The 14,456-nt window shown below is 37.4% G+C and overlaps 2 protein-coding genes across 2 annotated transcripts; one reads left to right on the top strand and one right to left on the bottom strand.

Moving 5' to 3' along the window:
• The first annotated feature begins 4,942 nt into the window (after positions 1-4,942).
• Positions 4,943-6,024, top strand: LOC117621006 (leucine-rich repeat extensin-like protein 1). The gene is made up of 2 exons (XM_034351264.1): positions 4,943-5,876; positions 5,987-6,024. Exons 1-2 carry the CDS (start codon positions 4,943-4,945, stop codon positions 6,022-6,024), a joined length of 972 nt encoding a protein of 323 aa, XP_034207155.1.
• Positions 6,025-6,451: 427 nt separating this feature from the next.
• LOC117621533 (hexokinase-1-like) lies at positions 6,452-11,496 on the bottom strand. The gene is made up of 9 exons (XM_034352081.1): positions 11,097-11,496; positions 10,289-10,439; positions 10,017-10,199; positions 8,467-8,541; positions 8,147-8,302; positions 7,913-8,011; positions 7,684-7,814; positions 7,424-7,505; positions 6,452-7,151 (listed from the first exon to the last, which is right to left on the bottom strand). Exons 1-9 carry the CDS (start codon positions 11,363-11,365, stop codon positions 6,804-6,806), a joined length of 1,494 nt encoding a protein of 497 aa, XP_034207972.1. The 5' UTR covers positions 11,366-11,496; the 3' UTR covers positions 6,452-6,803.
• Between the last annotated feature and the right edge of the window lie 2,960 nt (positions 11,497-14,456).

Genomic DNA, 14,456 nt, shown 5'->3' with positions numbered 1-14,456 from the left:
CAAACTGTTGACCCTAACTTTTTTTATTATTATTCGCTTGCCAATGAAGTCACACCTTTCAAAAACTCTCCACATGTCGATAAAATTCCACCTCCTCATCAAAACCCTAGACCTGTAATCCCACCTTTTGAAACCGTATCACCACCTATGATCAGAATCCCTGTTGTCCCAAAATCACCTCCCCCCACTTCTCATCATGTTCCTCCAAAACACAACCCATGTCTGAGAAAATGCCACAGAAAATGCAACGATAATGACAAGTTGATAGTTAGAAAAGCTTGCTTTGAGGCCTGCCCTGCTGAATGCAAGATTGAAGCTACAATGTCTCTCAAAAAGTGTATAATTGCCTGCGTGAAAGCCATACCCACATATCCTACCTCTGCTATTGGTATGCATATCTTTAGTCTTTTTTCTTGTTGGGTTTTATCTTTTTTATGGTTTTGGATTGTCTATCAAATTGCAGTGTTTTATTTTTCCATTTTTATGTGACAGTTGCTGAAAATAACTTCAAGGGCCAATTGGATTTCTGCTATAAGAGGTGCAGCTCAAGAATGAAGATCAATGATTAGATATTTTTCTAATTTTCATCTCCATATAAGAGAAAATATTATTAATGGATTAAATAATTGTATTAGATATTACTACTCATGAACGGTTGAATTGAATAAGAATTCTCTCTTTGAGACATTTCAGCACTTCCTTTTTTGTCTACTATATACCCTCTAACTTATTGAAAGGGGCAATATGTGTGGCAAAGGCTTCCTAATCCATCATCTCATTTTGTCCAACTTTTCCCACAATATATTCTTGAAAAAAGTTACAAGAATTAGACCATATGACCAAATAAATTAGCCCTTAATATATCACTAGTGTGGCAAAGGCTTCCTAAGATGCAAGATCTACTGGTTCTAGGCAGCAACAGTTTGCTCAACCTTGTAAGAATTATGGCTTGAAACCCATAAAATTGAAAAAAAGACATGCTTATTCGTTGAGACTCAACTTATCACATGCTTAGATTGTGTAAAAGTTACAACAATGTCATCAATTTTTATTATAACAACATAATGAATAATAGTCTGTTGAGGGACGAAGAGTGGAATGTTTGCTTTACTTCATTGGACTTTTTCAAAGTGCATGTTTTATGATGCTACATGTAATTGTTCTAGTGTTTATTACCCAACATCTCCTATTGCACTTAATGATTTGTTTTATATTAGTGCAACTTTGCTAAATATAGATCTCATCCAAATTGTAATTTTAAAAAGATCTGTGAGGATGGAAGCTAAATATAAAAAGTATTGGACATGGGTTCCTCACACTTTATGTTTTGGTGCAATATTTGATCATAGAATTAAAGTAAGTGATTTGGAGGTAATATTGACTGAAATATCTAGGAATTTATCCATTTGTTTACCACTTACAATATCTAATATTAAGAATACTTTCAATGATACTTATGTATTGTATGAGACGAAATATAATGTTGGTACAAAAGATACACAAACAGCTCCACGTGTTCCTTTATTTGGCTCTTCTTCATCTAGTAGAGTAGATGTTTTTCGTATGCTTGCTACCAAAGGAAAACAAAAGAGTGGAATATGTTCTAGTACTGAAGTTTTTAAATACTTAAATACTAAATTTGTTGAATTTATGACTGAGGAAAAAACAAAAAAATTCAATCTTTTGGATTGGTGGAAACATGAAAAGAACTTTCATGTGCTTTCCATTATGACAAGTGATGCACTAACACTTCTGGTGTCAACAATAGCTTTGGAGTTTGCTTTTAGTGCATGTGGTCATGTGTTAGGTGAAAAGAGGACGAGGCTAACTCCTCAAATTTTGGTGCTCCTTATGTGTGTTAAAGATTGGGAATATGCAGATTTTCAAGCTCAAAATTTTGTGGATGAAGATCTCCCTTATATTGAAGATGATGGCAGAAGTTCCCTATCTAATGAAAACATCTAGTAGATTCTATGCATACTTCTAATTGTGGTTATTGTTGGGTTTGAGTAATGCAAGTGATTGATAGTTGAGTAGGTGCCAACCTAGTTGGGATTTACTCAATCTATAGTGATGTAATATCTCAACTTTTTTGTTTTCATAGCTATAAATTGTGATATTTGAATTTATTAATGAAGTGGACTGGTTTCGGTTTTCCTTAGTATTTCTGATGGTTTCTGTCTATGCTTTGGCTGGTTCTTGTTTTCATGTTCAACATTTTCCCTGTGTTGTGTGTATTTCCAAGATCTAGGTAGTTCTTGCATGTCTTCTTTTATTATTTTTATTTTCTATATACCAAATACCAATGTATATGAAATGAGTGTTGCTAATACTGGCCAACATGCACAGATCTGTAGTTTCTCATTATTTTGTCTATGTAGTAGAAGAATTATTTTGTCTGTGTTGTAGTTTCTCATTATTTTGTCTGTGTTCCAGAGTAAGAGACTATAATGTAGTTTACTAATGGATATGAGCTGTTTACAATGGATTTTTTGCATTAATTTAATATGCTAACAAAAAAAAATTATTCAAGTTACATGGGCCAAGTATGGGCCCGACACGAGAAATGGACTTGAACTTTGAGCCGAGTGAGGTATAATATTTTAATAAATGAGTTGGGCCAACACAGGCCACTTAAGTACATGGGCCAATACAATACAGCCTAAAAAACACAATGAACTAGCCCGATTCGATTCGTTGTACAACCCTAGTCCGTACCAACTATATACACCAGTAATTAGTTAATTATATTACCCTTTTGAATGGTATAGCAATCCCTACAGCTAAAGCAAATTAATTCCTTAATTAATGATAGAAAATTCCTTAATCAAAGCGAGTTATTCCTAATTACAAACACACCACCCTTTGGAAATTCCATTAGATAAGCACATCATTCTCAGTCCCTCATTTGGAAATCGACCTCATCAACATTAGTAAATTAATAGTAACTCAAATTAATAATCAATCAAGAAAATTGAGATCATCAAAATCAGCTAGACATCGAAATTTATGGACTATCCTTAGTGTAAATTTGTGGGCTCAATCTCATGCAATATGTCCAATCCTATAAATAGGGGCAATGTGTGCAGAACCAAATCAACACACACACAGTTTCAAGTAGATTTGGGTGAGAAAGAGAGACTTTGTGAGATTAATTTGAGCTAGTAGCTATGGACATGAAGGGAAGTAATTTAGCAGTTGTGGTTATGATGTTCATGATGGTTTGCGTTGCTATGGGCCAATTTGTTGACCCTGACTTTGTTGATTATTATTCGCTTGCCGATGATGTCACATCTTTCAAAAACTCTCCACATGTCTATAAATTTCCACCTCCTCATCAAAACCCTAGACCTGTAATCCCACCTTTTGAAACCGTATCACCACCTATGATCAGAATCCCTGTTGTCCCAAAATCACCTCCTCCCACTTCTCATCATGTTCCTCCAAAACACAACCCATGTCTGAGAAAATGCCACAGAAAATGCAACGATAATGACAAGTTGATTGTTAGAAAAGCTTGCTTTGAGGCCTGCCCTGCTGAATGCAAGATCGAAGCTTCAAAGTCTCTCAAAAAGTGTATGATTGCCTGCGTAAAAGCCATACCCACATATCCTAACCCTGCAACTGGTATGTGTGTGTATATATATATATATATATATATATATATTGATTGAAATCTTCCATACTTTTTTCTTGTCGGGTTTCATCATTTTTTATGGTTTTGGATTGTTTATCTAATTGCAGTGTTTTATTTTTCCATTTTTATGTGACAGTTGCTGAAAATAACTTCAAGAGCCAATTGGATTTCTGCTATAAGAGGTGCAGCTCAAGAATGAAGATCAATAATTAGATATTTTTATAATTTTCATCTCCATATAAGAGAAAATATTATTAATGGATTGAATAATTGTACTAGATATTACTACTCATGAACGGCATTGAATTGAATAAGAATTCTCTTTTTGTTGAGACATTTCAGCACTTCCTTGTTCGTGTACTTATCCTTGTGAATGCACTCCTTTTGTCCAACTTTTCCCACAATATATTCTTGAAAAAAGTTACAAGAATTACACCATATGACCAAATAAATTATCCCTTAATTTGGATAACTAAATCTTTTCAAATTGAAAAGAGTGGTAAGATGCAGGATCTACCACCAAAATTGGTCAATCGGCAACTTAACCTAAGCCCAGGTTAAGGATCCAGGGTCTAGTTCCTAAGTTCCGATTCAGAATCTCTGCTTCAATGTCCCAAATTCGAGTTTTCACACTCAACTTAACCCACAACATATGGGTTGAAATAAATCCATTGTACTGGAATTTTTGAAATAAAATATATTTGGTGGAATTACAAAATTGAACTTTAGACTCTAATATCCCTTATTTTCAAATCCAACAAGAAATTGACAAATGTGTCATCTTTGATTCCCAAACAAAGCATTTTAGCAAGATGAGTTCGTAAATTTACTTTTTAGCCCCAAATCCCTCATCCAAACACAGGCCCCTTATAATTGATTATAACATGTCATTCTACAGTATTAATCCCTTTGATTAAGTAGTTATGGATGGTACAGGTTTTACGTATTGATGTGTATACTTAACGGCTATATATGATTGAGAGTCCCTTGAATTCCAGAAGGAGAATTGATTCTAATCAACCAATTATGGTAACAAACTCAACATTTAATAAGATAAATCATCACTGCGTTTAAATTTAATTAGAGTTATATAATAACAACAAATGAATCAAATCAACAAGTCAACGAATTCAACAAAATTATAAACTTGTGCTCAAAATTAGGACAAGCAGCACACTGCACACAGAAATCTCATCAAGAATGACAAGTACCATTGACCGGAGGGCTTCCAAGTTCCAATCCTGTGAGAGATCTAGAGAGAGAAAGAGGGGAGGGGGAAGAGAGAGAGAGAGAGAGAGTAGAGGTATGGAAATTGAAGCAAGTAGTTTAATGAGAGTTGTGGTGTTGATGATGGTTGGGGTTGTCATGGGTCGATATTTAGACCCTACCCCAGAAAACTCACCCCCTCCACCTCCCTTTGACCTTACCCTAGAAAACTCTCCCCCTCCACCTTCCTTTGAGCCTACCCAAGAAAGCGCTCCCCCTCCATCTCCCTTTGGCCCTACCCTTGAAAACTCACCCCCTCCACCGCCCTATGCCCTTGGCCTTGAAAACTCACCCCCTCCACCGCCCTTTGGCTCTAACCTAGAAAACTCACCCCCTCCACCACCTCCCTTTGGCCCTAGCCTTCAAAACTCACCCCCTCCACCTCCCTTTGGCCTTACCCTTCAAAACTCACCCCCTCCACCTCCCTATGACCTTGGCCTTCAAAACTCACCCCCTCCACCACCTCCCTTTGGCGCTACCCTTCAAAACTCACCCCCACCACCTTCCTATGTCCTTGGCCTTCACAACTCACCCCCTCCACCACATTCCTATGACCCTGGCCTTCAAAACTCAGCCCCTCCACCACCGTCCTATGACCCTGGCCTTCAAACCTCACCCCCTCCACCACCGTCCTATGACCCTGGCCTTCAAAACTCACCCCCTCCACCACCGTTCTATGACCATGTCCTTCAAAACTCACCCCCTCCGCCACCTTCCTATTACCCTGGCCTTCAAAACTCACCTCCTCCACCTGCTCAAAACTCCCCAACATTACCAAACCTAAGTCCTCATTTTTACCAGCCCTCCGATGAGGGCTGTTTGATGTTGTGCAGGGATACTTGCTCGAACAGCGACGTGGACTGTTTAAGGGGATGTTCGTCTTTGTGCAGGGGCCCTAATCCTAAGCCTATAAATTTTGATAAGTGTACACTTCCCCGCAAGCATCCCATGCCCTATACCGCTGCTGGTTTTGGTTTGTATATTAAATTAAAGCATTTTGTTTTTGTTTCTTTTATGGGTTTTCAATCTGATAATTGCAGGGTCTAATTTCTCTTTTTACATTTTATGTGACTTCTGGTGCAGAAAAATGGACGCGCGATAGACTTCATGATCTGCCGTAAACAATGCCTCAAGAAGGTTGCTCTTCCTACTAACTGATTGCTACTTTTGTCATTGGGAATCCGTGAGACGTGTACCTGGAATAGATATTAACATTATTAGATCCAACAATTTTTTGTGTTAAGAATTTTTGTCTAATATTATTCATTGTTGGTGATTTTGTCCTATTTCATCCCTTTTTCTCCTTCTGTTAAGATTTTTTTTTCTAATGTGTTTTGTACCCAAACGAAATTACAAAAGAGTTCAGCTTTAGCATACCAAAAAGAAACTAAGCATGAAAGTTATAAAAAAAGGTGGAGAAAATGAAGAAGGTTTGTCTTCAAACCTAGGAGTGAGCTTGAGGCTCTGAAAATGAATCAGAATTGGCATTACTTAACTGACATCTTCTGACCACAAACAAAATAATAAATAATAAGAATAAAATGGGTGTTGTGATTAAAAGTAGCATCTCAATACTTTTATTATTTTGAACATAAGAATTAGGAATTACCATAAGGTAAAAAAAGAAATGGAAATTTGCAGGCCGAAGCAGTATGGCATGGCCGCTTACAGGTCCTGCTTTTATACAACAATCCACCTCTCTTACAGATTCTGCAAAGCCGCAAACTAAAATTCACCCCCAAAAAGAAAAAACAATCATAACGTGAAAATGGGCAGAGCAGAAGAGGCACAGAAAAAAGATGAAAAAAATGGGAGAGGTTCTAGTTGGAACAGGGGAAAGATTAAAATGCCAAAACTGTGAAACTTTCTTCAGCAAAAAGCTCTACCGTTCTGAGAAAATTCAGGATTCATCAACTCCAAGGTATTGTGAGTGAGAGGCAGCAAGAAGGGCAGCTCCAATGCCAGAACCATCATTAGAGTGCTCAATAACGATACTCTCAGAAACTTCCTCTCCAAGCAATTCTCTTAGGGTATTCTCCATGCACTTACTATATTCATTGTAATGCTCGTACAATCCACCATCCAAAGCTACCACTGTCCTCTGTTTTTCCCCATCCTTGAATGCGTCTTTTCCCACCTTTTTCAGAACACCTACAATTCCAGCAGCAGCAAGGCGAGCCCCACGTGTGGCAACAATGTTGCAGAGCTCCACAACAATTTTTCTTACTTTAAGAGAAGTATTTGATATCTGAAACAGAATTAAACTTCAAAGATTTAAATCTACAAAAACTTATTGATTTAGTTTGGGAATCAAAATTTAAAAGTCATTCATGTGAAGATAAGAGAATATCGTCCACAAGATTCAACCTCTATATCACCCCATAACACAATTGCCATAAGTCTACTTAAGACAATTATGATTTTGCTAACAATGCAAGTGAGAAGTCCTGGAGATATGAAAGCAAATAGTAAGGTTTGACAATTACTGAAACTCCAGATGACGTGGAAAATTAAATATACCTCCAATACATTCTTCAATATGTCTCGTACCACCTTAAGATCAGAGGATGTGTCATGATGCATTGCGGACATGTCAGGTGTCCTGCATGATTCACAACTCACAATTTAACTACTTCGTGAAAACAAAATCCCAATCCGCTATCATCAATCCAAATAATCTAAACAATGTGAATAAAGTTAAATCTGAAAGAAAAGAGAAACTATATGCACCAAACAGCAACATATACAACAAAAGTTACATAGTGGGCCTAAGGAATAACCTCAAAATGAATGGGACTTTTAACTTTGGTGGAACAGTGTCACCAAAAAGGGAAGCTTCTTCAGCAATCTTACAAAGAACTCTGCGAACAATTTCTCCCAAGTACATTCCAGATATTAGCTTCTCAAAAATCTGAAAGAATCAATTGAAAGACGTTAAAATATGAGTATTATCAAGTTTGTTATTAGAGCAAAGCAAAACAAACTTAAGAAGTATATAAGTACAATCACCTGATCACCAGGGTTTAAGCTTTCGGTATCCAATGAGTGATCATATTCTGTTAATGGAAGGTGTGCTGACTTAAAATTGCCCCACTCCATGTTGATAACCTGCAGTCCATAGAAAGCTGCTTCACTATTCGCTTTATAATTTGCATTTGCATATTGCTTTTATAGTTGTATAAACAAAAGATAGTATTGAATATGAAATTGACACAAGTCAATGGCCGTGAAGGAACTGCTAACCATATCTCCAGATTTAGGTAGAAGACCATGCCATTTTGGTATTGCATGTGCACGTTCTACATATGCTGCATTTGTACCCGTACCTAAAATCACAGCAGCAACAACATCCCCATTGACATACCTACCTCCAGCTAATGTTCCAACCGTGTCATTAACCTGTTGTAAGAAAGTGACCATTAACACCTAATTTTAAACAATAGTTTATATGAAAAAGCATTTTAAATGCTGGTACAGCACAAATCCAATAAACTACGTACTCACAAAATCAACATGAAGGTCATTTTTTTCAATGTTCTAATAACTGATAAACTTTAACTTACCAGAGCAGACACACGCATATCAAGGCCTTGTTTTTCAATGGCTTTACTCAATTCAGCCACAACATCTTGGCCAACCTATTCATCAAGAGTTAAAAGTCAAAAGGTTGAAATAAGGGTAAACAAACAAGTTTCACAATTTCAGAATCTGTTTATTATTGGACATCCGGCAATAATTCAAATACTAGATATGCTTACTGCTTCCAATACATATATATACTAGACATCAACCCTTATCTTTTGACTTTTAGCACCGAGGGGAATGACTGCTCATTCAACAGGGGAAAATGGAATACAGTATTTGGCGTGTGTATTGTTTATAAATGATGAAGCGCACTTGAAGATAGTCAGAAGTGGCACTGAATACAATTGTTAAGAACCAAAAGATAACTTCAACATTTTGATGAGGACACTATATTACAGAAACTCAACCACATTCATAAGTTACTGATTTGCTGTACTCTCTATCTTAAGAACTCAAGCACTGCTAAGTGAAATAAATTTCATTTAACAGGAGGAAATATAATGAAATAATAGATCTAGAAGATGGATCTCAGCTTGAAGATGATGAGAGGTGGGACTAGCCATACATCTTAAGATCAATAGTGTTTGTCTGATGTTAATGTTTAAGGATGCTGAAACAGGACTATGGATAGCATCTTCCTAACATCACCTCAGTCCAAGTCAATGTTTCAACAGATGCAATGAACGTTATCAACAGAGATACAGAATATGTAGGAAACTTTTCTAAGGGCAAGCATGATAACATCATGCCAAATAGAAATTATTGGCGAAGTGTAGCTCACAGGCACCAAAGGAACTGTCCAACCTATCTCAACACAAGAAAAGAGCAGCGAAGTGTGCCTCATTAAAATTTAAAAGGAACAGATGAGGTGTGCTTTTAACTTCTCTGAAAACTGATGAGAGTAATTATTAGAAGAAACTACTCTTAAGCAACAATTTCTAGATACATTACCTGGAAGAAGAAAAAAAATTGAACGCTGTTCCACCTTTCATTTTTCTTTCATTTTAAAGTACAGAAAGTGCATGTCAGAGGCGAATAAGGATAGAAATAAATCTTAGTGGATATCCAGTAATGACACAACAAATGCAACAACCATATTCACTCAAAACGGAGAAAAAATATACCCAGGCTGCAGACCTTAAATTTCAGAAAAGGGATCTAATTGAATTTCATAACTGGGAGTCTCAGTCATCAAAAACAACATTTTTTGGAACAAAATAAAGCGTAGACCAGGAGAGGGCAAAAGTCAAACTCTGGCCATTGGTGTGACCCTAAGTGCTCTACCACTAGAGTCATGTGCCCCATGATGTTCAGTCATATCTTTGGATTTCAGTCCATCATTACAATGGATTAAACAGAAATGGACGAATGCATTGCAAACTCCCTGGCACAGTTATATATCTACACTTCATAGTGCTGATATTCACTTTTAACAAGGGAATATTAAAGAAGAATATAGAGAACATTAAACTAAGTAGAAAACAATTATCAGAGAATATTAAAGGAGCCGAAGTAATGAGGACTGAACTGCATCATCTATAGAGAAGCCTTTCGTCCACTTAATAAGGGTCCCAGAATTAATTGATGATTGCAGCACAGGGAATGAGAAGGTAAAACCTAGTTCTCTCTGCCTGCCAGGAGGGAGTTGATAATCTTGACCTTCTTTAGCAACAAATTTTGCAAGTTCTGCTGCAATGTAGTCAAACAGTGCCTGAAATCACAATTATCCTTTAGACTTGAGAGATGTTTCGCATAAAGCACCTTGATTTACAATGGCATTCTTAGTGACAAACTACTTACATCTGAAGTCCCAACCATAAGATTTTCAGGAATTGAGACCTCCGTAAATTCTTGACTAATAATTCCACGACCCTTCCCCCCCAATTGCACCCTCAGCACACGGAAGTTTGTTCCTCCAAGATCCAATGCATAAAACAACCCTTTTTCAGTCCTGAAACACAAAATAATAAATAATAATTAAAAAAATGTACGTATATGAGGAGGTATTCAGTTTAAACCTCTTTCAACAGCTTGTTTAACAACAATAATAGGACAGAGAAGCTATAAAATCATACATTTAGGAAAATTTTCAACATCTGACAGCATAAATTTCAATATAAGTCATATTTTTGCTTATGACACGAATGTTTCAAGGACTACGAAACATACACAAGGTACAACTCACTCCTCAAAATTCTATTAGAAGATTGATCAAGAAGAGATAAACATGCCACACACAAAAAAGAGGATAAATCCATACAATTTGGAAAATTCTGATTGGCCCTACGAATATGATGACAATTGTATGAGAATTCAACCAAAAGTTTCAGTCCATCTATAAATAAACAAAACTTTAAAGCTTACCCAAAATATGGCAGATTCACAACAAAAAATTAACTATAATAATTGGATCAAGAAATGGACTTTGAATCACCCACATCCATATAAACAACAACAGAAACACCCACGTCAATTATACCCAAAAGAGATCAACTGGAACAAATAAAAGAGACACCTTATAGACGAAGACCCAGAACAAGTCGATCCAAAATATATACATATTCACGTTACGAGAGCAAAAGGGTTGATTGATTGAATATATACGTACCCAGTAGGGAGATTGTCGACATAGCTAATGATCATCTTGAGCTTGCTGCCACCTTCAGAGGCAAGGCCGGCGTGCATCTCCACAGCCATGGCGTCAGCCACCTGCCTCAGCTTCCCAATGGGGGTCCCGCACTTCTCCTCTAGCTCTTTGATGATGGCGGTTGCCCGGGCCCACCGGCCAGAGCTCCGCATGCGGTGGCGCACCACCAGAGCGGCGGCTGCGGCGCACACGGCCGCCGCGGTAATAATCACCACTGCCTTCTTCCCCATTGTGTATGTAGATTTGATTGATTGGGTTTGGAGTCGTTTGTGGAGATTGCGGAAAATGGAATGAGAACAAAATTCTGTGTGTTTCTTCTGGTTTTCGGAAGTGACGGGAATTGGAGGAACGTTTTAACGGATTGGCGTAACTTTATATATGAGTAGGGCCACAAATGGAATTTCATCGGTAATTACCTCAAAAGACAACAAATAATTGGATTGGAGCTCAATTTGTTTCCAATTAGAATTACAATTTTATCCCACAGCAAAAAAATTTTAAGGATTAGGTGTCTCTTCTTTTTTTGGTCAAGATTTAGGATTTGTTTCTTTTCTTTTTTTATCAAATTAAGGATTATTTTTAAATGAATATTTAAATATTTAGATGGAAAGGTTTCTAATGAAGGATTTGGATTTGAATTTTCAATTAAAATGTCTTTGACAAGGGGATTAAACATTTGATAAGATCACTTGAGTTTCTAACTTCTTGCATTAGTGTGGAATGGATGGCTTCATTTGACCACAAAACTATTAATCTTCTTATCTTATCTTAATAGAATCCACGTAGGAATGATGAGATTATTTCTAGGATCACGAGTGATGTAGTGAACAAAATTTATTATTGTTTAACTATAAACTTATCCGTATTTTCTTGACTTTTCTAAATACTTTTTGGCCGATGCCATACACTCTTATTTTGATTGGGAAGAGAATCAGACTTATAATGGAAATATTTTTGCTCACTGTTTCAACCCAAGGTGTATGTTCACTTAATACTTAACACGTATTCATAAGTATAGTTATAGTTAATTTTTTACTTTGATTTATGTAACCGTTGTTATACTTATGAACATATGTCAAGTGTTGAGAATGGTGGCGAGTATATACTGTTGGCGTAATTTGTAGACCATTGACTTTCTTTCCTTACACACCAAAGATTCTCATTATAATTGTATTTGGTTTATTTTAATTCCTGATTTTCTACCGTAAATAGAAATATGAATTTATTATTTACTTGGCCACTAAGGCTCCATTGTATTATAAATATGGCCTCCTACAAGGAGAGGAATATATAAAAAATTCCCACAAACAAATATTATCATATTAGGTTTCATATTTTAGCATGGTATCAGAACGGCGATCTTGGAATTGTTTACTCTAGTTTCAAACCCCCACTGCCGTTATAAGGGTTGATGATTTTTTTAACCCTCATGGAGGTAGCATCACCGACTCTTTCTCTTCTTCTCAACCAACCATAGCCGAATTGAGTGCCCAAGTGGCTTAGCTCCTATAGATGCATACTTTGACCTCAAATCCGATCCTGAATCAAGATCTTATTTGGATGACCCCGAACCCGATCCTGAATCAGGATCCTATTTTGACCACCTTGACCCCAACTACAATGACGACCTCGACCCCGAATTTGTCTATGATTCAAACTCAGATCCCGACTTCGAATCCGACTCCGACTAAGACTAAGACTCATGCTAAGATCCCAATCTGGATTCCTACTAAACATGTATCCTATGCATCTTCTGCTACATAGATTCACTTCTCGATTAACGACCTCGACACATGGATGAGATTGCACATACTGTGGTGATCCGAGACACACTCATGAGACTTGTTTTAAATTGCATGGCTACCCCGAATGGTAAGATACTCTCAAAGATTGAACACAACGTGATATGGCCAGTAATGGTATTGGTTATGGATTCTAAACTTCGGATAAGAGTGATTCCACGAGCTGAACAATTGATTCTGATGCAACTGATCATATGACGTTGATCCCGATGTTCATTAGTCAGCTTACTGAACAATTAAATTGTTATGTACTCATTTACCCGAGTTTTTGTTTGCTTCAGGATATTCACACTAAGCAGATTCTTGGTCGTGGCACTAAGAGAAAGGGCTATATTATGTAGATGACTTCAATCCCGGCATAGCTAATAGTGTGACGCATCCATCAGTCCCGGTATCAGAACCACTCTGCCATGTGGTGCGAGTGTGGCTCTAATACCATTATATCACATCCCGGGATCGGCTCTGTCGTAGCACGATAATGTCCGCTTTTGGCCCCCCTCTCTGTCCTCACGGTTTTGTTTCTAGGAACTCATGAGCAACTTCCTAGTGGGTCACCCATCCTGGGATTGCTCTAGCCCAAACTCGCTTAACTTCAGAGTTCCCATGACTCCGAAGCTAGTGAGCTTCCAAAAGGCCAATGCTAGATGAAGGTGGGCATGAACATATAAGGCACATCACCCCCTCTTCGTTGGTCGATGTGGGATGTTACAAATAGATCGTCCCAAGTCTGGAGCACGAGATTGTTCTTTGTCGAAAAGCGATCAATAGCCTATTCACAGCGATCGATTGCCAGACTAGCCTGACCTCTACGAAGATGTTTATGATCCGAGTCCCACGCCTACAGACAATACAGAACAACGAGATAAGATGAAGACCCTCCTTTAACTCAACAGTGCCAACAGACAAATCTCCTGAGAATATCCTTTATGTAACTACTCCTACTACACTTGTGAATTTAGAGGATAAATATATTTGATACCAATTACCCCAAGCAAAATCATAGGAAGCCACAAAACCGTTATTCACCTGATATTGGCAAGATATCAAAGTATCCAATTACAAATCATGTATCCACTGAGAAGGTGTTTGAACCACTCAAGGTCTTTGTGCTTCAGGTGTCTATTATTCATATCCCAACCAAGGTTGCTGAAGCATTGAAAGATCCTAAGTGGGTTCAAGCTATAAAGGAAGAGATGAAAGCTCTTGAGAAGAATCAGACTTGAACACTGGAAATTTTACAACAAGGAAAAAGGACTGTCGGATATAGATGTGTGTTTACCATAAAACACAACGCTGATGGATCTATCGAGCAATACAAGGCAAGATTTGTGGTGAAAGGGTACACACAGACTTATGGTGTAGATTATGAAGAAACCTTTACATCAATTTCAAAATTGAACACAGTCAGAGTCTTACTGTCCCTTGCAGCTAATTTAGACTGGCCACTACACCAGTTTGATGTAAATAATGCGTTCCTACATGGAGAACTCACTGAGGAGAGATATATGGACATTCCTCC

The sequence above is a fragment of the Prunus dulcis genome, chromosome 3 (genome assembly GCF_902201215.1).
Source record: "Prunus dulcis chromosome 3, ALMONDv2, whole genome shotgun sequence".
Taxonomy (NCBI): Eukaryota; Viridiplantae; Streptophyta; class Magnoliopsida; order Rosales; family Rosaceae; genus Prunus; species Prunus dulcis.
Note: the sequence above shows the minus strand (reverse complement) of the source record. Positions and strands in the feature narration are given on the sequence as shown.